Below are 21,241 nucleotides of genomic sequence, written 5' to 3'. Positions count from 1 at the left end.
AAACAAAAACAAAAAAGCACACAATTACCCAGTAAGGTTAAATTCTAAATTTTCCAGGTTTCAGTTACATACAGTGCAGAGTGAGAAAAATAACCATGAAGTAAGAGTAGTTCTGATTTCTAGACTAGGATCTAGAAGTAGCTTACTGTGGGACATTGAGCAAAATGCTTACCCTAACTGGATGTCAATTTTCTTATTAGTAAAACTGTATTTGAATAGGACAATTTCGGCAATTCCTTCCAGCTCTAATTCTCCATAGTTGTCATTAAGTCAAAGATTCAGATACTTAATGAGCCGAAAAGCCCAGCTCTGAGATGAGGTCGAGTGAAATCATGGAAGGGTGGTCATTGATTGGTACATCTAATCTTTCATTTGTGTGAAAGGAGCAGAAAATAATAAAGGATGTAATTCTTGCCCATTTTTCATTCCTTCACAGACCTTTTACTAAGATCAAATGAGACTGTATGTGTGACAGATGAAATGTAAACTCATGAAGATAAACTGGGCCCCCAGTACTTGGCCTTGAATAGGGTGGTTCTCAAACTTCGCTGCACACCGAGATGGCCTGGGGCGGGGTTGGGGGGTAGTTGAAAAACCAGTGCCAGAGTCCTGCCCCAGAGAGTCTGATGTCATTGTTCTGGGGAGCAGGCTGGCATCGGGAGTATTAATAGCTCCTCCAGTGATTAAAATATGCAGTCAAGGTTGAGAAAACTGTTTTAATTGAATCAATTCATCACAAAGGATGGTAATCTATCTTCATCCCTTACACCTGCTCCCTCACCCAACTAGATGCTATACTGGCCTCAAGGAAGGACCCCTGGGGAACTTGTTAAAAAACACCATTTCACAATCCCAAGCTTAGTGGTTTCCAGTCATTTAGGTCTGTGGTAGGACTCAGAAACATATCGAATTTTTAACAAACATCCCTCCCCACCCAGGGGATTATGACGGAGGCCATCTTCTCCTTGAGCTTGGAAGTGGTAACTTAGAATTGTTGCTGTAATAGTAAGTGGTAGGGTTTATTCAGCCCGTTCAATGGCACCATTTATGTTATAAACATTATCTCAATCCTGAACAACGCTGCAGGCACTCAGTGTACATCCTGACAAAGCTCTGCACCAAGACCTGCCTGCATCCCAGCGTTGCCAAAAGCTAGCATCTGGTCTAAGTCTCCTTGGCCTAACAAATCATTCGAGTTGGGTTTTTTGCTGTGGGAGCCCGGCTCTCCGTTCTAAGGAGGTATTAGAAGGCTCAGAGTTGTTGTTGTTGTTGTTGGTTCTAAATATTTTATTTATTTACTTGACAGAAGGAGAGAGAAAGGGAGAGAGCTCATAAGCAGGCGGAGCAGCAGGAGGAGAGAGAGAAGCAGGCTTCTGGTGAGGCAGGGAGCCCAATGCAGGGCTCGATGCAAGGACCCCAGTATCACAACCCGAGCTGAAGGCAGATGGTTAACCAACGGACTGAGCCACCCAGGCACCCCTCAGCTTTGCTTTTCTTGATCCTTCTCTTATCGTTGCATTTACCACTGCTAGAACCTTCAAAAAAAAAATGTTCTCCCTGTACTGTAAATTATTAAAATTTCAGAAAACAGGTATAGGCAAACAAGAAAGAAGAAACATCACCCATTTGTCAGTAGATGACCACTGGTTTTCAGAAGTTAAAAACAATCATTTTTACCATTTTATCAACTTTTTTCCTTAATATGTTTGTTATTATAAAGAATGCTGCGACTTCCCTTGTAGTTACTTCTCAGCACATTCCTGTTGCTTCCTTTGGATAGTTCCTAGAAGTAGCACTGGTGGACTGATCAGTGTGTGTCCTTTTTAAGTTCATGACACATTTTGCCAGTCCGCCCCTCCAGAAAGGTCATAATGTATGTTTTACCTCCTTACCTCCATTGATTACCATTGTTCTAACATTTGGTTTTCTTTAAAAAAAAAAAAAAAAAAAAGAAAAAGAAAAATCTTACATCTATTTCTATTTAATTTTTCCAGAGGTTAATTTTGTTAAATGTGTGTTGGCCATTTTTATTTTTTTTCTTTCATTAACTGTCGTATCATATTTTCCCACTGTGTTACTGGATGTTTATGTTCTTTCTCTATTACCATGTACAGCCTATTTCACGACCAGAAAAGTGAAAGTTATATGGACACTTTAATCCGACGTCTCCAGCTATATTCTCGGAATCTGGAACACTTGGTGGAGGAAAGGACCCAGCTGTACAAGGCAGAGCGGGACAGAGCCGACAGACTTAATTTTATGTTGCTCCCAAGGTAAGGCAAGTCCTCCTGCCTGGTAAGTTTCACAGGATTCCGCAGGTCTGCCTTGTTCCCTCCAGCAGAAAGAAAGCATCAGCATCTTTGTCTAGTATTGTTTTTTCCTTTATATGTGTATAGGATCATTCCCTTTTGCACATTCTTCAGCGAATTACTGAGTTTAAAAAAAGTACTTTGTTAAAACTTGGTCTGGTTTGTACTCTAAACATCTAGAAGAGGGACACCTGGGTGGCTCAGTTGGTGAGATGTCTGACTTTTCCATTTAACTTGTGTTAATTATTATTTTATTCTGAACCCATGCTTCATTTGGAATATCAACTCTGTGTTACGAAAGGAATGATTTTGAGTCCATGGGAACTGTCTTCTAAATAAAGAGACAGTTTCTCTTTGGCAAACCTGAGTGAAGAAGTAGGAGAGACACACGTGCTTTGTTCAGTCATCCGTGCCCTAAGGGAGCCGACCGCAGAATCCGTGTGTCCCCAGAGTGCCAAGGAGCAGGCTGGGAGTGGTACCCTGAGCATAGGCTGGAGCCCTTAATATTCCCATCAGAGATGGCGGTTTCTATCAGAGCTTCATAAATGCTAGTTGTATGATGCATAATTCCTTGCCTGGCCTTTCATGCTGAGTGGTGACAAAAAACAACATCCAGATAATCTGGCTGCCTTCCCAGGGTGTCATCCTCAGTGGTTTTAACCAATAATGTTACTCAAAGGATTCGAAACAGCTGGCTCGCCACCTCAGACTTTTAATCTTACTCCTGTGTAATGTGCCACTTCGACTACTAGATGGTAGATGTTTTATTTGTTTTAATTATTGAGTACAGTTGACAGACAGTGTTCTATTAGTTTCAGGTGTACAACATAGTAACTTGATGATTCTATACATTTCTCATTACTCACTGAGGTAAGTTTAATTACCATCTGTCACCATATAACAGTATTACCACAGTACTGACTGTATGCCCTGTGTTCTACTTTTCATCTCCGTGGGTAGATGTTTTCATTGGATTGTCAAAGGTTATATAACACGGATCTCATCAACAGCTGCAATACGTCGTGCCTCCAGTGCAAGTCACTTGTAAAAAATGTACATGTAAAAATTATGTATATTTGTACAAGAAAACTAAAACATACACCAACAGTAACTACAAGAATCAAAAAGAAATATTTATGGCAAAATTGCCAATAAACAAAGACAGGATGTAGGAACCAGATACTACTTAAACACTATTTAACTTATTTGAACAGTGCCCCTTGGCTTTTGAGGCGGTAAAATAGAAGTTTTTCTTCCTGTGGGGGGCCTCTCCAAGACATCCACTGTGTTCGCTAATCTGCTGTGTCAGTAACAGCCTGTTACCAAAGCTCGCCAGGTCGAGTCACTGCTCTTCATTTATCCCCCAACATTAGTTTCTCTCTCTGGGTAATGTACTAGTTTCCAAGTCATGTGACTTTTCAGATATAAGCAGTAATAGGAAGGGTAAAGATGGTGAAATATCCAATTTTATCATAACGTTTATGTAGCCTTCAAAAAATCTGCACCCTTATACTGGGCAGGTCAAGAACCACCACCCCAGAAGTGCCCTGAGAATCGAACCAACGACATCGCAGGGGTGTTTCTCAAAGGTCCCAGGCTTTGTCATTGCACCAATTGAAAAGACTTCCCTCGATGCTTTGGAGGTTCTCACCACGAGTGTTGCATGTCCTTGTGGTTAATGAACTGTTTCGGGAGAATGGCAGACATGCCTCCTTCAGTACAATCAGCACACCTCCAGATCTTCCTTGTCTCCATGAATACCCAAGGTCTAGGTTGTGGAGGAGATGCCCTGCAATAAAAAGACCAAAAGGTGGGATGTTACTGAGTACTGGCTCTGCCCTTAGTGGCTGTGGGGCCTTGTGAGCGTCATACTTTATTTTTAAGCCTCAGTGATCTCAGTGACCTCCATGGCACCTCCCGGCAGCCATGTTCTGATTCTAGTGGTTCCATACTTGGATCCTTTACAGAGAGATCCTCAGGGCAGACAGGGAGCAGCAAGCCTCATGTTGGCCCCACCCATTTTCTCAATGAAAGGACAACTTGGCATGTCAAGAAAGTATGGTGTGGAATTCCTTCTTTGTGGTTCTCTCTGAATTCTGAGTCTGATATACTACTCCTTTGATTTCTGCAACAAAGTTATTCTAAGTTGCTTTTATCTGACCTCTGCAGTTTTACCATAATTTTAATTTGTTTACATGGTGACTGACTTTGCTTTTTAAAGGACCCAAATCTGGCTCAAAAAATATATCAAATAAGTTCTTGCTCAGAATATATCAAAGTTAATTTTTAAATGCATTGTTCCTTTATGGTGATATTAAACAGTACCATGTAAAATATGCCTGGGAGGCAAAACTTGGCTCTAATGAAAAAAGTCAGGTCTGGGGCACCTGGGTGGCTCAGTTGGTTGGGTGACTGCCTTTGGCTCAGGCCTTGATCCCAGAGTCTCCGGATCAAGTCCTGCATCAGGCTCCCAGCTACATGGGGAGTCTGCTTCTCCCTCTGAACGTCCACTCTCTCATGCTCTATCTCACTCTCTCTCAAATAAATAAAATCTTTTTTAAAATTTTTAAAGAAAAAAGGTCTGACAGCTACAGTGATTCAAGCTCTTACATTAATGACACGCTCTCCTCAGCTTCTGAATGTAGAGCTACATCTAGAAGAAGCTGACTGTCGATAGAGTGGCAAAAAGTGGGCAAGTGTGAATACATATGAGGGTTATATCTGTACTAGAGTTATATGAACATACTTATTAGAGTTAATAATCAAGTACCAAGTTGATGCTCAACCTGCGTATATTCCTCTGAGTTCAAATGCACGTATCATATGTGTGTATATGTAATTTATTGCTACAGTCAGTATGTGCAACCAGTCTTTGCTTCCTGGTCACCCCCACCCGAATTCTAGAATTCCTTCTGGGTCGTTACTACAGTCTTAAAGATTTATGCAAGATAAAAAAAAAATTACTGAAGTCGAAGTCATTTTTTCCCCTTTCTCATCTAGGCTAGTGGTAAAGTCTCTGAAGGAGAAGGGAATTGTGGAGCCTGAATTGTATGAGGAAGTGACAATCTACTTCAGTGACATTGTAGGTTTCACCACCATCTGCAAATACAGCACCCCCATGGAAGTGGTGGACATGCTCAATGACATCTACAAGAGTTTTGACCACATTCTTGATCACCATGATGTGTACAAGGTAACCACTTCACCTAACAGGCTGAAATGGTTGTACTACCCCTGGCCAGCAGCCAAAGTTGGTTGGTTCCTATTATTATTCAGATCTTGTCCTAATTTAAGATTTCATGAATTCATGGTCGAATCTGAGCTAAAGATGCAGGGAAGTAAGAGTAACACGGGTCAGAAGTCGAAATGCCCGTGTGACTTTAAGAAGCAGTTTAAAAGAAACAACATAAAGTTCATCAGGAATGAACTTTGGGTACTAAACCGAGAGAAGATGGCATTCTCTCAAATCATCTTTTTAAAAAAATGGACAGTGTGTAGACTGATTGCCAGGGAAGCAGAGAAGACACTGGAGTTATAAAGTAGAATAGGAATCTGTTGTTGAAATAGCAAGCAGCATTCATAGAAGACTAAAGAACAGGGAGAACATTCTGTAAGTTCAGTACTCTGACTAGAGCGTAGCCACATTTTGGGCTCATAATGTCTGAGAAGAATAAAGGAGAATTGAATTCCCACATTTTCATGTTGGAAAAGCAGCAGAGCTTGTGGAGCAAGTAACTTAGAGCTATTCATTCAAATCCCAACTGGCCCTACCTGTGTGACCTCACAAAATACATTTAACTTTGTCAACTTTCAGTTTCCCTATCTGTAGAATGGGATGATCATAACACATAACACTAGAGTTATTGTGAAAGCTATTGAGATAAACAATATGCCTGAAATACTATAAGCTCAAGTAAAGTTTAGAGGTCACTCATGTAACAGTCTGTCATAATGCCTATTACCCACAGAGAAGATGTCCCTTTTAAGGTTTGTCTTAGCACTGTCTTTGCCCTATGTAGGTCAGAAAGGCATATGAACAGTAGTTCTTGTTGGATAGGAAATGGTTATGCGTTTCAGAGATGGTTGGCAGAGAGAAGTTGACTACCAACAAACATGAACTATATGATTATGAAAATAAATTTAAAAGAGAGGTCATTTATCAAAGAATATTTATAGGATACTGTTGATACAAATTTACTTAGCACGGAAAGGGTTTGAAATCGCTGTACTGTAAGAATGTACATTACAGGGGCGCCTGGGTGGTTCAGTGGGTTAAGCCTCTGCCTTCAGCTCGGGTCATGATCTCAGGGTCCTGGGATCAAGCCCCACATCAGGGTCTCTGCTCAGCGGGGAGCCTGCTTCTCCCTCCCCCCCCCACCTGTCTCTCTACCTACTTGTGATCTCTCTCTCTGTCAAATAAATAAATAGAATCTTAAAAAAAAAAAAAAAAAAAAAGAGGGGCTCCTGGGTGCCTCAGTGGGTTAAAGCCTCTGCCTTTGGCTCAGGTCACATTGGGCTCCCTGCTCAGCGGGGAGCCTGCTTCCCACTCTCTCTCCCTCTGCCTGCCTCTCTGCCTACTTGTGATCTGTCTGTCAAATGAATAAATAAAATCTTTAAAATAAATAGATAAAGAGTGAGAGAGAGAGAATGTACATTACATCTTGAAGGAGCCTACAATTATTCAAATAGGACATGAGAAAAAATGTTCAGTGTTAAAGGTGACTTTTCTGGTACTTAGAAATGTTCCTGAAATTATATACAACCATTCAGACTATGTAAACATTATAAAAGTGTCACCACATCTAGATGGTTTTATTATTATGAAGTACTTTCATAGGTCACAATATTTTATAGCTGCTTTACCATTCATTTAACTAGACTATAAAACCATAAAGAAATTAGCAGAGACCTGCTCTTGAGCTAGTCCCAGGAAAAGTAGTGTGGGGCTGTGCTCACACTGAGTTCTCAAAAGCTTTTGTTTTGATGTGCCATCAACTGCTTGTTTTTTATTTCTTCTGCCTTTTGAAGGGGTAGGACCACTAACGAGCAACTATTTCCACAGGTGGAAACCATTGGCGATGCCTACATGGTGGCCAGTGGTTTACCCAAGAGGAATGGCAACAGGCATGCAATCGACATTGCCAAGATGGCCTTGGACATCCTCAGCTTCATGGGGACCTTTGAGCTGGAGCATCTTCCCGGCCTCCCCATATGGATTCGCATTGGAGTTCACTCTGGTACGGAGTTAAGCAGGGTATCAAATGGGGACCATATGAACCTCTGTGTACCAACTAAATCAGAGAGGATAAAGGGTCTCCAGATGTGATTGATTTTCCCATGAAGTTTCCTCTTGAATCTGCCTGCCAAATATGACATCCCATTACACATCCTGACATAATTCGAACCTCCTTCCAGACTTCTAGGGAACAACACCTTCTGTAGCAACCTTTGGCTCCTGGAATGATAAACACCAACCACGGACTAAAATGACAGCCTCCAGACTTCCTCCTATTTAAGTCCCTATATTTAACTATTTAATTTATTTCCTCTCCCTTCCTTCCCTCTCCCCTGCCCCCAACGTCTGTTATTGTTATTGTTTTGTTTTGTTTTCCCCATTACACTAATATAGTATCTTTCATGGATTGGATTATCTACAGGGAGAAAAAAAAGCTGGTAAAATTCCTACAATGAAAAGGCATTTATGTCCTCCCCACCCCCCTCTATGGTACAGAAAATACGTGGGTCACTTCAAAGGCCATGAAGGATACTCACCCTAGAACATAGAGATTTGAGAAAATGAACTACAAACTTTATAGAAAAATGAAGTTGGAAAGGAACTCAGAAGTCATCTAGATTAATCCTTTATGGGGCACAACTTATTTTTAGAGGTTCTAAGACAAGTAATACTATAGCTACCTTTGGAATAATCCCAGGATTCCCTGAAAACTCACTGTTTCCAAACCCAACTCACTCCATTACTAGTGATAATTATTAGACAGCCTTTCCTTGTGTTAAATTAAATCACATCTCCCTACACTTTCCTGTCATTGCTTTTTTCTGCCTTCCATGGCTCACGGAAGACTCAAAATACAGAAAACCCAAGATCACTCCAGGCTGTGTGGCGAGGACCAGACAACTGCATTGCAAAAGTCATTCTCTGTCCACAATGCCTGGCAGAGACCCTGGCAGTAAACACTTACTGGTTTGATAATGATCCAGGAGATTCTCAAAGTAAAAGTAAATAGAAGTTAAAAATTTCTGGGGCGCCTGGGTGGCTCAGTGGGTTAAAGCCTCTGCCTTCGGCTTAGGTCATGATCTCAGGATCCTGAGATCGAGCCCCACATCAGGCTCTCTTCTCAGCAGGGAGCCTGCTTCCCCCTCTCTCTCTGCCTGCCTCTCTGCCTACTTGTGATCTCTCTCTCTGTCAAATAAATAAATAAAATCTTTAAAAAAAAAAATTTCTGCCACAATCATGTCCACAGCTATATATCAGAGGTGTTTCCATATATACATGAGGGGACTTCTCGGTCGTTTCCCCAGCCAGCAACAGCAGGCTGTCCCTTTTCTGACTTATCACAGATTGCCATGCCTGGAGGGAGGGCCAGCAGCACAGTGACTGAACCGAGTCAGGGAGGACAGAGCTCTGGGTTCCGTCCCCATCTTTTTCCCACTATGACCAACGCAACCCTGAGGTGACTACCAGGGCCTCAGGTTCACCACATTGGGCTGGAGTGAGCACACATACCTGGAGGGGTTTCGCCCTCAGAAATTAAGAGGTGGTAGTTAAATACTGATAGTTGAAGGCAAGACTTCTGCAGGAATCTTCTGCCACCTGGCCCTTCCCGGCTTCACTCCCGTGTTAAAGAGGCAGCGTAATTGGACCTAGCGGACCTCGGGCACCGATCAGAGATCTGAATCAGTAGCTGCCTCTCCTGCTCCTTCCCTTCCGTAGGCTTCTGCTGCTTTTGTTTCTCGTTGCTGCTGTTTGGTTGTTTTGTGTTGTTTTGCATTGAACCTAACAAAAGCTCGGCACTCAAAGGAAGATCCGGTATTTTGATTTTTTTTTTCAATGTTCATAATCACAGAGAATCTATAGGATAAACCTACAAAGAAACTCATGTAGGTCAAAACCCAATAAGCCAACTAGAAAATCAAGTTCCTTTATCCAAAACCGGTTTTGCAATTTCTGAGTTACTCTTTAACATCTAAAATCTGTCACTCCTCGCATTAGGTCACTCCACACAAATACTTGGGTAACCATGCTTCTTCCCTACCCAGTATGCTGCTGGGCCCGGTCTCGCCTTGGTTTCTGGGTTCTTGTAAGAATGCCCTTGTGCCGCAGGCTCTGCAGTCTGTCTGCATTCATGCCGCAGCACATGAAGTGCCCAGGGACAATAATGCCAAGTCCTCGTCTTCTAGGTCTCCCATCGTTGTGTCGCCAGTCTGGGAATGCTAGTCTGAGTAAATTAAACAAAATGTGGCCCCTGAGCCTTTGAGTGAAGCATGGCCTCCAGCCATTAAGAGCTCAGGGCTGTGTGGCCTGGCACAGTAGGCCGCCGCGGGAGAGTTTTCATCCTCCCCTAGAACCTCCTATTAAACATATTAGGAAAGACTTCCCACCTTAGCAGCCTGGAGCTCTGGATGCCTTCCTTTTTTGTGCAAATGTACTTTCCTGTGCTATCTGTAGCAAAATATCTTCTAGAAGCATGTCTTGCTGTAATAATGCTTTCCTCATCGAATACATCCATTTAACAAAAGTCACGGCTCGCTTTTCACACTTCCATAGAATGAAGGATTCAGCACTGTGACGCTGAGAAAAGGCTTCCCCACCTTAACTCCACAGTGATTGCTTCTGCCGCCACTTCCTGCTTTCTGTATATTTCAGGTCCCTGCGCCGCTGGAGTCGTGGGGATCAAGATGCCTCGTTATTGCCTATTTGGAGACACCGTCAACACAGCCTCGAGGATGGAATCCACGGGCCTCCGTAAGAAAGGAGATCGCTTTTCGTAGAGGAGGATTGTGTCTTGCAGGAGAGGGGAACTGTAACATAAAATGCACAATAAGGAACTACAAAGAGCTAGTGAGATGAAGAGTGACCTTCCACATGGACTGGACGTGAGCCTCAGTCAGTCCAGTCCTTGCAACATTTGCTTTTGTTGTTGCCACTGCCTGAGAATTTCTGTGTTCTTCCTTTTTAGCTCATTAGTAGACTATTCCTATTCGTTTTCGTTCATTTGCAATGCATTCAGGCATGCTCTACCTGGAATTGTCATGAAATTCAGCATAGATCCATGTAAGTTAAAAAAAAAAAAATTCAGTGGGCTAGATATGGAGCGTACGCTGGCTCGCTTTCCTAGTCGTCTTTTGTTTTCCTGAGAATTGGCTTTAGTAAAGGAAAATATAAGTATGTATTATATGCAGAAGCCTATATTGCATTCACCTGACAGGGTGGAGGCACCATGAGCTCCATGTAGTAGATGCTCAATAAATTTTTTTTTAAAAGATTTTATTTATTTATTTATTTATTTAACAAAGATCACAAGCAGGCAGAGAGGCAGGCAGAGGGAGAGAGGAAAAGGCGAAAGGAGCCCGATGTGGAGCTCAATCCCAGGACCCTGGGATCATGACCTGAGCGGAAGGCAGAGGCTTTAACCCACTGAGCCACCCAGGTGCCCTGATGCTCAATAAATATTGGTGACCGTGATAATAACAGAAATCGAGATAAGAGAGAAAGCAAGCTTTGGTAGGTGGGGCTGACAAAAACACAGGTGCGAGAGTGGTACTTGGCAGTCTACTGACAAGCTGTTACTGGTTTGTACAGGAAAGTCATGGTACAAAGGAAAGGACAGATTTGGGTTACCATTATAACTGTACAGATCACTCTCTGTATAAGTCGGGGGTGGGGGGAAGTTACCTCATCTTTCTAGACATCAGAAGGTAGAAGGACTAAATAGAGGATGGGATACCAGTTGTGCTGGGAGGGTCTCTGGAAGGAGTTGACGTGATGTATGTTAAGCATTTAATAATCCTCTGATACATGGCAGGCGTACAATGTAGGACTGCAGTTATCCTTACTATTGTCATTGTCTGCGGCCCCCACGGTGGGAACGGTGGTGTACCAGTGGTGGACCATGAATGTCAGTGACTTCACCAACTACTTGTCAGAAGGATGACAGTACCCCAAAAGAGTAACACCTAAGAAAGTCATGACCCTATCACTCTCTCCTGAATCTCCACCTTGCTGCCAACACTTAAGCTGCTAATTAGAACTTTCACAACAGGGACCCAAAACCAAATTGCAGCTGTCAAGGTCAGTACCACAAACTAAATCCAAACCAAGACGCAGGAGCCACCCCTCTGAGCAGGAGGGAGAATCTTTTGAGCACGACCTGGGGAGCCCCTTCACTCAGGACCCCAAAAAGCAATGCCAGATCCTCTTTCATCCCATGTGTGATAGTATTTGTCTCATAGGTCGTATTTTTAAGGGCCCTTTCACCAAAATATCTCAGCTGTCAAGAACTCCTGTAACAACTATAGTGAATCAAGTAGAAACAAATGTGTTCCTAGAATAGACTTCAAAATGGAGGAGATTTTCATTGACTGTTTTGCATTTCCAGCCTTGAGAATTCATGTGAGTGGCTCCACAATAGCCATCCTGAAGAGAACCGAATGCCAGTTCCTGTACGAAGTGAGAGGGGAAACATACTTAAAGGTAAGGGGTCCACAGAGAGGGGACCCAGAAAAAGCACTCACTTGTGGGTCACCTCCGACCGGACACCCCGTGGTCAATAATGTCAAGGAGCACAAAGATGAAGAATCCTTTTCTGCTCTCCCCACGGTGATCGCCCCACAGTGATTACCCCCTCTAGGAGAAGCGACCCCCAGAAGAATGCAAACTCAGAGCTTTTTTCATATTTTGAACTAAGACTGATATATTATAAAATGCTACCACCATTTCTTCCGTATATCTCCAAGTTTTGTCTCCATGTCTTCCCGCAAAGCCAAGAGCTAAAGTCTGGGATGGAACTTATTTATTCGTTTATTTATTTAAGATTTATTTATTTATTTGAGAGAGAGAGAGCCCGGGGAGGGGGGTGAGGAGCCGAAGAAGAGGGAGAGAGAAGCTCAAGCAGACTCTGCATTGAGCACAGAGCCCGACACGGGGCTCAATCCCACGACCTGAGATCATGACCTGAGGTGAAACCAAGAGTCTGACGCTCAACCCACTGCGCCGCTCAGGTGCCCTGGGACTTACTTAACTTAAGCCAAAGCCCCCATAGCCTCCCTCACTTCCTTACTCTCACTGCTGCTTCTCTCTAAAACCACCCCTCCAGGGGTTGCTTTACCATTCAGAAGCTCTGGACCTGTGATTGCCACCTGCGGCCCCAGGCTTGCTGAGAAAGACCCTCTGTGGGTGTAGATCAGGAATCTAGATTTTTAATGAGTATTCGAAGTGATCAGGATGCATGCCAAGGATGGAGAATCACCAGTCTCTCTTCACCAGGCTGTTGCTCTCCAAGTGTCTCCAGTTGGCTCTTGGGCTGTTTTTCAAAGGTCGTTCGAGTCCTTTCACAAATGGTCTGAAGCCAACTACTGATCGTAAGATGATCTGTCTCCAGAAGCCACAGTGCTTCTGGCCTTTACAATGTGACTGCAATTTGGAAAAGCCTCCTTTCCTGTAGACGTACCCTCATATCACACTCACTATCAGTACACTTCTGCACAGAGCATTCCCCCCAACATAAGAGTGGTGTATGGATGACTCCAGTCCAAACCCAGCCAGCCAACTACAGGTTTTAAAGATGAGTGATTTTTAGGGGCACCCGAGTGGCTCAATCAGTTGAGTGTCTGACTCTTGGTTTAGGCTTAGGTCATGATCTCAGAGTCGTGAGATCAATTCCCGCATCAGACTCCACGCTAGAGTCTGCTTGGGATTCTCTCTCTCCCTCTCCCTACCGTGCATGCACTCTCGTTCTCTCTCAAATAAATAAACCTTTAAAGAAGAGTGATTTTTTAAATATATAGCCTTCCCACCTCCTTTTCAAATACAAGCTTTAGCAAAAACAGGATTTCCAATATGTTTCCATTCATTTTATAGCCTCCAGATGGGTCCAGCAAATGTCACTTAATAAGCATGTCTTGGGATGAACATGTGTTAGTAATTTACATGCTTAAGGTGGGGAAACTGGCAGAAGGTTTGTGATGAAATCTTGTGGCAAAAAGGGCTAGAAGAAAAAGTGGCTGATGAAAACCAGTTGGATGTCTTAGTGAAGCAGGATTGGACACAAATTTTCTTCTTTTTTCATTTAGAGTTCTTATGATGTTGCTATAACGACACTTTGAAATATCTTTTGGGGAAAAAAGAGAACTGTACTTTGAAAAAAAAAATCTGGGGAACAAGAGATGTATTTTTAAAAAGACACTTGCAAAGAAAGATGTGTCTGGAGGGAATGCAAATCACATCAGAACATGGGTTCCGCTGAAGTGTGGACACTCATGAGAAACATGGAAGTGAGAGGTCTCTTGGAAATGGATGTTTGTCAGTGCGGTGGGCTAGAACAGACCCGTCTCACTGACCTCCATGGCGCCCACCTTTCTTGTCTCCCCAGGGAAGAGGAACTGAGACTACCTACTGGCTGACGGGGGTGAAGGGCCAGGAGTACAACCTGCCGACCCCTCCGACTGTGTAAGCTGCTGGGTGTGGCAGGGCGGGACAGGGCAGCGGAAGTCTTGGCTTTATCATCCCTGCTGTGTACAGCCATAACTGTTGGCAAGTGCTCCTCCAGTGGCAATGATACGTCGAATACACGGCCAGGGACTACATGCATGAGAAGTCTAGAAACCTCCCTTCTCTGGCTGCCAGAAGTTGGGTGTTCCAGGCACGCTCAGAATGGAGGAGAGCGGACAGCTCACTCCCGCAGATCTGGTTCAGACCAGAGGAGGGCGTTCTGGTGGCCAAGAGGCACTCTGCAACTGGACCCCTGCTGGCAGCTTTCTGCTAGGCTGCCTGATGGAAACAGGACTCCCCCTCCCCCGCCTCCCCCCCAGGCCTGTGGTTCTGGGTTATCACAGGGAAGCTGTGTTCTCCCACAGATGAGGAAGGCCAAGTTTCAGGTCTAACGAACAGGTTTCAGTTCTCCACATGGTGACCAAGAGGGTCATCCCATTGCACATTTGGTTGTTGCAATCAGTCGCGTGGCTGTTGGGGTGGCTTTTGATATGGTAGAAAGACCCTGTCTTGCAGATTCTCAGATGCTGGACCCAGATATGGCAAGCCTCTAGGGAAGCCGAAACAAGCCAGATCTTCCCCGGGCCACAGGGGAGCTGGCCCCTTATTGGAGCACCCAGGTCCACTCCAAACTCTTAAAACCCTCCATCCCTTCAGAGGCCTCCCAGACAAGATCCACACCCCAGAATGTGCGGGACCAAGTCCTCAGGATTGGGTTGCAAGGCCCCCCCGCCATTGTCCTGGCGTTGTTTGCCCTCCCTATAGTGGCATGTGGAACCCTAACCGCTCTTCCAAAGCCAAGCAGCATGTCATTCCACTTTGAAATTAAAATAGAATTTTTTTTTATTTAATTTTTTCAGTGTTCTAAGATTCATTGTTTATGCACCATACCCAGTGCTCCATGCAATACATGCCCTCCTTAGTACCCATCACCAGGCTCACCTAAGGTGAAATAGAATTTTCTGCTTGAAATGTATCCTGTTTTTTCCACAAATGCACAGAGCAGGAATGACAGCTCTTACAAGCCCATCAAAAGCAAGGCTCTTTCTCTATTCTCTGGACTTCCCATGGTTAGCACGGACTAACCACTCAAATAAGTATTTGGTAAATGGAATTGATTGTTCTGGAGCGACGAAATAGTCTGTATGAATTGCTGAGAAGTTCTGTTTTCCCTCCCCACTCTCTTCCCAGGGAGAATCAGCAGCGCTTGCAAGCCGAATTTTCCGACATGCTCGCGAACTCTTTACAGAAAAGGCAGGCGGCGGGGATAAGAAGCCGAAAACCCACACGGGTGGCCAGCTACAAACGGGGCACTCTGGAGTACTTGCAGCTGAACACGACCGACAAAGAGAGCAGCCAAGTGAATTAAGCACAGCTGCACTACGGCAATGGCCGCAAGTGTCCCAGAGACCTTCAAGCAGCAGCAGACTTAGATGCGCTCTGCTTGGCCTTGGCTGCCTGGGCGGGAACACAGACTCGCTTCTGTGAATCAGATGTGCACACTCGGTGCAAAATTACCTTCAACTCTGGAGTCTGATCTCAACAGTGGCTCCGGGAAGCTGCCCCCTGGGAAAGAAGAAGAATAGGTGGACTGTCTCTAAATTGAAGAGATTGTGTTCTTATTTCATTCATTTTGTTTTTGTTTTATTTTGGTTTATTGGCTGGCTCTTTTTCCTTCTGTATTCATGAGCGTTTTTAAATTGTCACGATTATATTTTAAATACCCTATCTCCATTAAATTATATTTAACTCATAATTTTTGAAGAAAATATGCTCTATGGTAGGCAAGAATAAAAGTTAAAAAGGTACCGAGTCTGTGTGTGTTTCCAGCGACCCCAGCCATTTTCCGTCTTTGCCGGCCACCATCTTGTGCTCACTAGACAACGGATGATAGCCCCGGCACTGAGGCGAGGCAAAGCTAGCAGCGTCGTTCAGGGCCAAGAACCTGGATGTTCAGTATCGCCCGCTACACACAAGAGGATTTTATGTCTAGCCTTCTGCCATGGGAGGCAGGGCCTACATCTGTCTCCAATCTGAGATAAAGGTCAAATCTTATTTACTAGAAAAGACAAAGTACTTGAAACTCTGCAAATATCCCCTTCCTGTCATCCAGCAGCCATCTTCTGCACCCACCCCCCCTTCTTATGGCATCCCAGCGTGGCTCATTTGCTTGAAATCTCAGGGGGAATGGCAAAGGGCAGCTGGTGTGAAGTAGATTAGAATCAGAAAGGCAAGAATGTAACACTTCTGTCGCTCATCTGAAGGAAACTGTTTTGACCACATAACTCTTGCCCCACCTCTACCACAAAAACCACACCAGAGATCAGGAAACGCGCAATATTTTCTCCTTCACCTGGAAAAGGGTAAAATCAAAAATAATAAAATAAATTATCTCCTGATATATAGGTTTAACCCTTCATATGCGGCAAGAGTCCTTACCTGGAAACTGGAAGTTTGTAATTTCCGCCTTGGCATCTCTGCAATGGCTTCACAATTCCAAAGAAATAGGCTTATAAAGCAAGAATTCTTCGCATACATGCAAGATAGCTCAGAAAGTTTGTGATCCAAGAATTCTATGTGAAAAAAGTACAAGGGGAAGTACTGGGTAGAAACAAGAACTAAATTCAAGAGGAATACAGGAAATCCTAGAATCAATTTTTTATACCTTTGATATATACTCCTCTTGAGACATGCAAGATCTGACCTAAAAATATTGAAGTGGGGGCACCTGGGTGGCTCAGTGGGTTAAAGCCTCTGCCTTCCACTCAGGTCTTGATCCCAGGGTCCTGGGATCGAGCCCCACTTCGGGCTCTCTGCTCAGCGGGGAGCCTGCTTCCCTCTCTCTCTGCCTGCCTCTCTGCCTACTTGTGATCTCTGTCTGTCAAATAAATATATAAAAATCTTAAAAAAATATATTGAAGTAATAATACAACTAAATTAATAGCTATGTGTTTTTTCTGTTTAGTACCAAATATCCAGTATCAAGAAAGGAATTATGATTTAAATGAAAAAGGCAATTTTACCTTATTTTCCTTTTTTTATAATCCCCTATAAAACAGTGAACATAACAAATTATAGAGGAGACAACTAAAGAAACAAATACCCAAGATTTTATACTTCAATTTCAATTAAAGATGAGTGATTTTTAAATATATAAAATATAGATGCAGGGCGCCTGGGTGGCTCAGTGGGTTAAGCCTCTGCCTTTGGCTCAGGTCATGATCTCAGGATCCTGGGATCGAGCCCCACATGGGGCTCTCTGCTCATCAGGGAGCCTGCTTCCCCCCACCCCCATGCCTCTCTGCCTACCTCTCTGCCTACTTGTGATCTCTGTTTGTCAAATAAATAAAATCTTTAAAAAAAATATATATATATATATACATATATATATATGTATGCATAACAGTTCAAAAACTGATATCTGGGATAAAAATAAAGGAAAAAACTTGGGCCGCTCTTACTTCCTCAGACCTCAAGCAGGAAAAAGATTTCCCTCAAAGTTAATCTCACATCATAAAAGGCTGATCTGCTGATCTATAGGTTAGGTGACCAGATAGATCTAGGCCATGATCAAGGAAGAAATGACTTTGTAAATATTTTGAAATCCTCAGAACAGCAGAGAAAATAGAAATAGAAAATAGAAACTATGTTGCTTTGCAACTTTATTAAAATCAGCTGTATATACTTGGGTGATTCTGTTTCTGCGTTTTCTATTTTATGCCATGGATCTACACATTTATCCCTCCTCCCATGCCACATAGTCTTGATATTGTAGCTGTATAATAAATCTTAGAATCAGGTGAAGTGCTTCATCCCACTTTGTCCTTCTTTTGCAAAATTGTTTCACCTCATAGTTTTTTGCGGGTTTTTTTTTTTTGCCTTTCCATATAAGTTTTAGAATAAACTTATATACAGCTCTAATAAAACTTGCTAGGGTTTTGATATCATTTGCATCAAACCAGTATATCAGTTTGGGGAGAACTGACATCTTGGCTATGTTGAGTCTTCCAGTTTATGAACGTGGTATGTCTTGCCATTTATTTAGATCTCCTTTTACATATGCAATTTAAATGTTCTAATGGTCACATTTTTAAAAAGAAACACGTAACCTGTGTTAATAATATATTTAATTAAACCACTATATTCAAAGTGTTATCATTTCTGCATGAAATCAATATAAAATTATTAGATATTTTTCATTTTTTTGTGGTAAGCCTTTGTGTATATTTTACATTTACAGAAAATCTCAATTCACACTAGTCATCTTTAGAGTGCTTAAGAGTCACGAATCACTAGTCATTACTAATTCGATAGCATCACTTTAGAATGCCAAAAATTGGGGGACATTCTTTTTCAGGGAAAGGAAAGGAAATTATAGATTAAGTGATAATCTGTAATATAAATTATAGATTAAGTGATAAGTGAGAGAGCAAGAGGGTCCATTCACTCTCTCAAGAGACACCCAGGTATACACATGACATAGAAGTTAAAACTATCTAATGGGGAATTTTAGACAACTATAATTAGTATGTAAAAACTCTGAAGGAAAACATGGGCAACACGTAAGTTCAGATGGGCAGTTCAGCACATAGTTGGAAGCAATAGGAAAGAATCAAATGGAAATACTACAAATAAGCATAGTGACAAAGAGAAAGAATATCTTTAATGACACTACTAGACTCGCTGAGGAAAGAATCGTTGTACTTGAAGGTAGCACTAAAGAAATTCTGGAAACTAGCCAAAGAGAAAAAACAAAACAGAACTACTAAGAACTGTGGGATAATATTAAATGGCCTCAGGTATGTAAATGGAGTCCTAAATATAGAACAATACAGAAGAAACATTTGAAAAAATAATGATTGAAAATTGACCAAATGTAATGGCAGACACCAAATCACAGATCCAAGAATCACAACAAACACCAAATAGAATAAATGCCCTAATCTACCTAATCTACCTGTATATTCAAACTGCTGAGAACGAAGAAAAAATTGTAAAGGTAGTCTGGGATTGGTGAGGGGGTGAGGAGGGAGACACACATTACACACAAAATACCAAAGTTAAAAATTATAGCCAACTTCTCTTCTAAAACTATGCAAACTAAAAGATAACAAAATGACATCTTTAAAGGGCTGAAGAAAGAAAAATAGAATTTTATGCCCAGCCAAAAACAAACAAACAAACTAAAACCTGAATAAAAAAATAGAGACTTTCTCAAAAAAAAAAACATGAGAATTTATTGCCAGTGGACCTACTCTACAATGCATGTTAAATGCATATGGTACCAGATAGAAATTTGGATTTTTAAAAAGAAATGAGGAATACTGGAAATGCAATATAAAAAAGTCAAATACTTTTTTTTCCTATTTTTAATTCTTTTAAAACCATTTTTGTGTTTACCTTCATGTTTTCAGTTTCCTGTTGTACAGTGTAGATTTAGAAAAATTACAGCTTTATTTTGATTTGCTCTTTGACTTTGCACCAAAGGAGATATATAAATGCAAAAAGTATATGAAAAGATGTAAAACATCATTAGTCATTAGTAAAAGGTAATTAAAGTCACAATGAGATAATACAACACACTATTTAAATAGCTAAAATTAAAAATCTGACAATATCAAGTGCTGACTAGGATGCAGAACAAATGAAACTCACACATTGTTGACAACAACGTAAAATGGTATGGAAACTTTTGAAAATAGTTTGGTGAGTTTTATAAAGTTAAACATTTACCATAGGGTCCAACAATCCCACTCCTGATCTGTAATTATACAAATGAAATGAAAACTACATTCACATAAATACATGTTTCTGAATGTTTATATTAGCTTTATTCATAAGCACCAAAACTGGAAACAACTGAGATTTTTTCAATAGGTGGACAGATCAAGAAAGCCACTCAATGAAATACTACCCAGCAATAAAAAAATTATGAACTACTGTTTCACATGACAACATGGATGAATCTTAAATGCAACTTCCTGAGTGAAAGAAGCCAGACCCAAAAGACTCTATATTATAAGATTTAATTCATATGCTATTCTGGTAAAGAGAAAACGGTTGTCAATTGTGTGGAGGGGAGATGTGACTACAAAAGGATAGAACAAATGAACTGGGGTGCAGTGGGGGGGTTGGGGGGAGTGATATAACTGTCCTGTTGTAAATACATGATTCTGTGCATTTATCAAAATGCTAGGACTGTATTGTACAAAGGAAAGACTTTCACTGTGAGCAATTTTTTCTAAAATGCAACCAGATGCAGATTGAACCCAAGATGGAATGCAGACAGTGACAAACGAATGTGTTCTACAGAATGGCATAATCTCACTAAAGAATGTGGTAAAGAAAGATGCTGACAGAAGTAACTGTGGAAAACAGCGTTGTGAGTGGATGTTGTAAGGCTAAAAGCAAAACAACTGTACGGAACATTGTGGTCTAGTTGATCAGTTTGTTCCTTAGAAAAGCATGGGTTAGAAATTTTGAAACTCCTTTGAACAGATATTAAAGTTGGATAAATAAGGAAATATATTTTAGACATGAGGTTTCACATTCAGATAAAGAAGTTACAAATAAAGAGGTAATGTTAGGATTAACCTTAAGGAGTTAGATTGGATCAGAGGTATCACTATGAATAATCATGTTGCTTTTTAAGAGAGACCGTGATAGATAAAGATAGATGCATGTGTCTGTATACTGACCCACTGCTAGGACCTAGAAGTGGTGGTGTCCCGACAGCAATGAACATAACTAGTGTTCAGATTACAGATTGTAAACCCCATTCACAAAAGCGATCAGGGATCCTTGAAGGAGTGATTGATTTCACAGCAAGGGCAGGAAAAATACAAAATAAGCCTGGAGGATTTTGTGTCGTCAGAAAGTTATGAAGTGCTCGGAGGACAAAATGAAGAAGGAGGACGAGAAGTAGTTGTAGGCATCTCAAAATGAAACAGCAACTGACCTGAAGGAACTCACAAGAGCCAAACTTGGAAGAAATTTAACAATTAAAAAATAAGAAGTTTTGATTATCACTTAAAGAATAAAGTAAATAACCATGTTTCCATACTGCTATAAATAGGTATTTAAATACATAAAGTTGGGGCGCCTGGGTGGCTCAGTGGGTTAAAGCCTCTGCCTTCGGCTTAGGTCGTGGTACCAGCGTCCTGGGATGGAGCCCCACATCGGGCTCTCTGCTCAGCAGGGAGCC

At 41.9% G+C, this 21,241-nt stretch overlaps 1 protein-coding gene across 1 annotated transcript in view; it reads left to right on the top strand.

Annotated features, from left to right (window-relative positions):
- Positions 1-15,845, top strand: part of GUCY2C (guanylate cyclase 2C) — a 70,291-nt gene extending 54,446 nt beyond the window's left edge. Inside the window, exons 21-27 of the mRNA XM_080810027.1 lie at positions 2,115-2,273; positions 5,310-5,502; positions 7,372-7,546; positions 10,195-10,293; positions 11,927-12,021; positions 13,919-13,995; positions 15,229-15,845. Coding sequence (XP_080666153.1) covers positions 2,115-2,273; positions 5,310-5,502; positions 7,372-7,546; positions 10,195-10,293; positions 11,927-12,021; positions 13,919-13,995; positions 15,229-15,406 — 976 coding nt within the window. The 3' untranslated portion in view covers positions 15,407-15,845. The remainder of the gene's footprint in view (positions 1-2,114; positions 2,274-5,309; positions 5,503-7,371; positions 7,547-10,194; positions 10,294-11,926; positions 12,022-13,918; positions 13,996-15,228) is intronic.
- The last annotated feature ends 5,396 nt before the right edge of the window (positions 15,846-21,241 follow it).

This window comes from Martes martes (assembly GCF_963455335.1).
Source record: "Martes martes genome assembly, chromosome: 8".
NCBI lineage: Eukaryota > Metazoa > Chordata > Mammalia > Carnivora > Mustelidae > Martes > Martes martes.
This window is presented reverse-complemented; position numbering and strand designations above follow the sequence as displayed.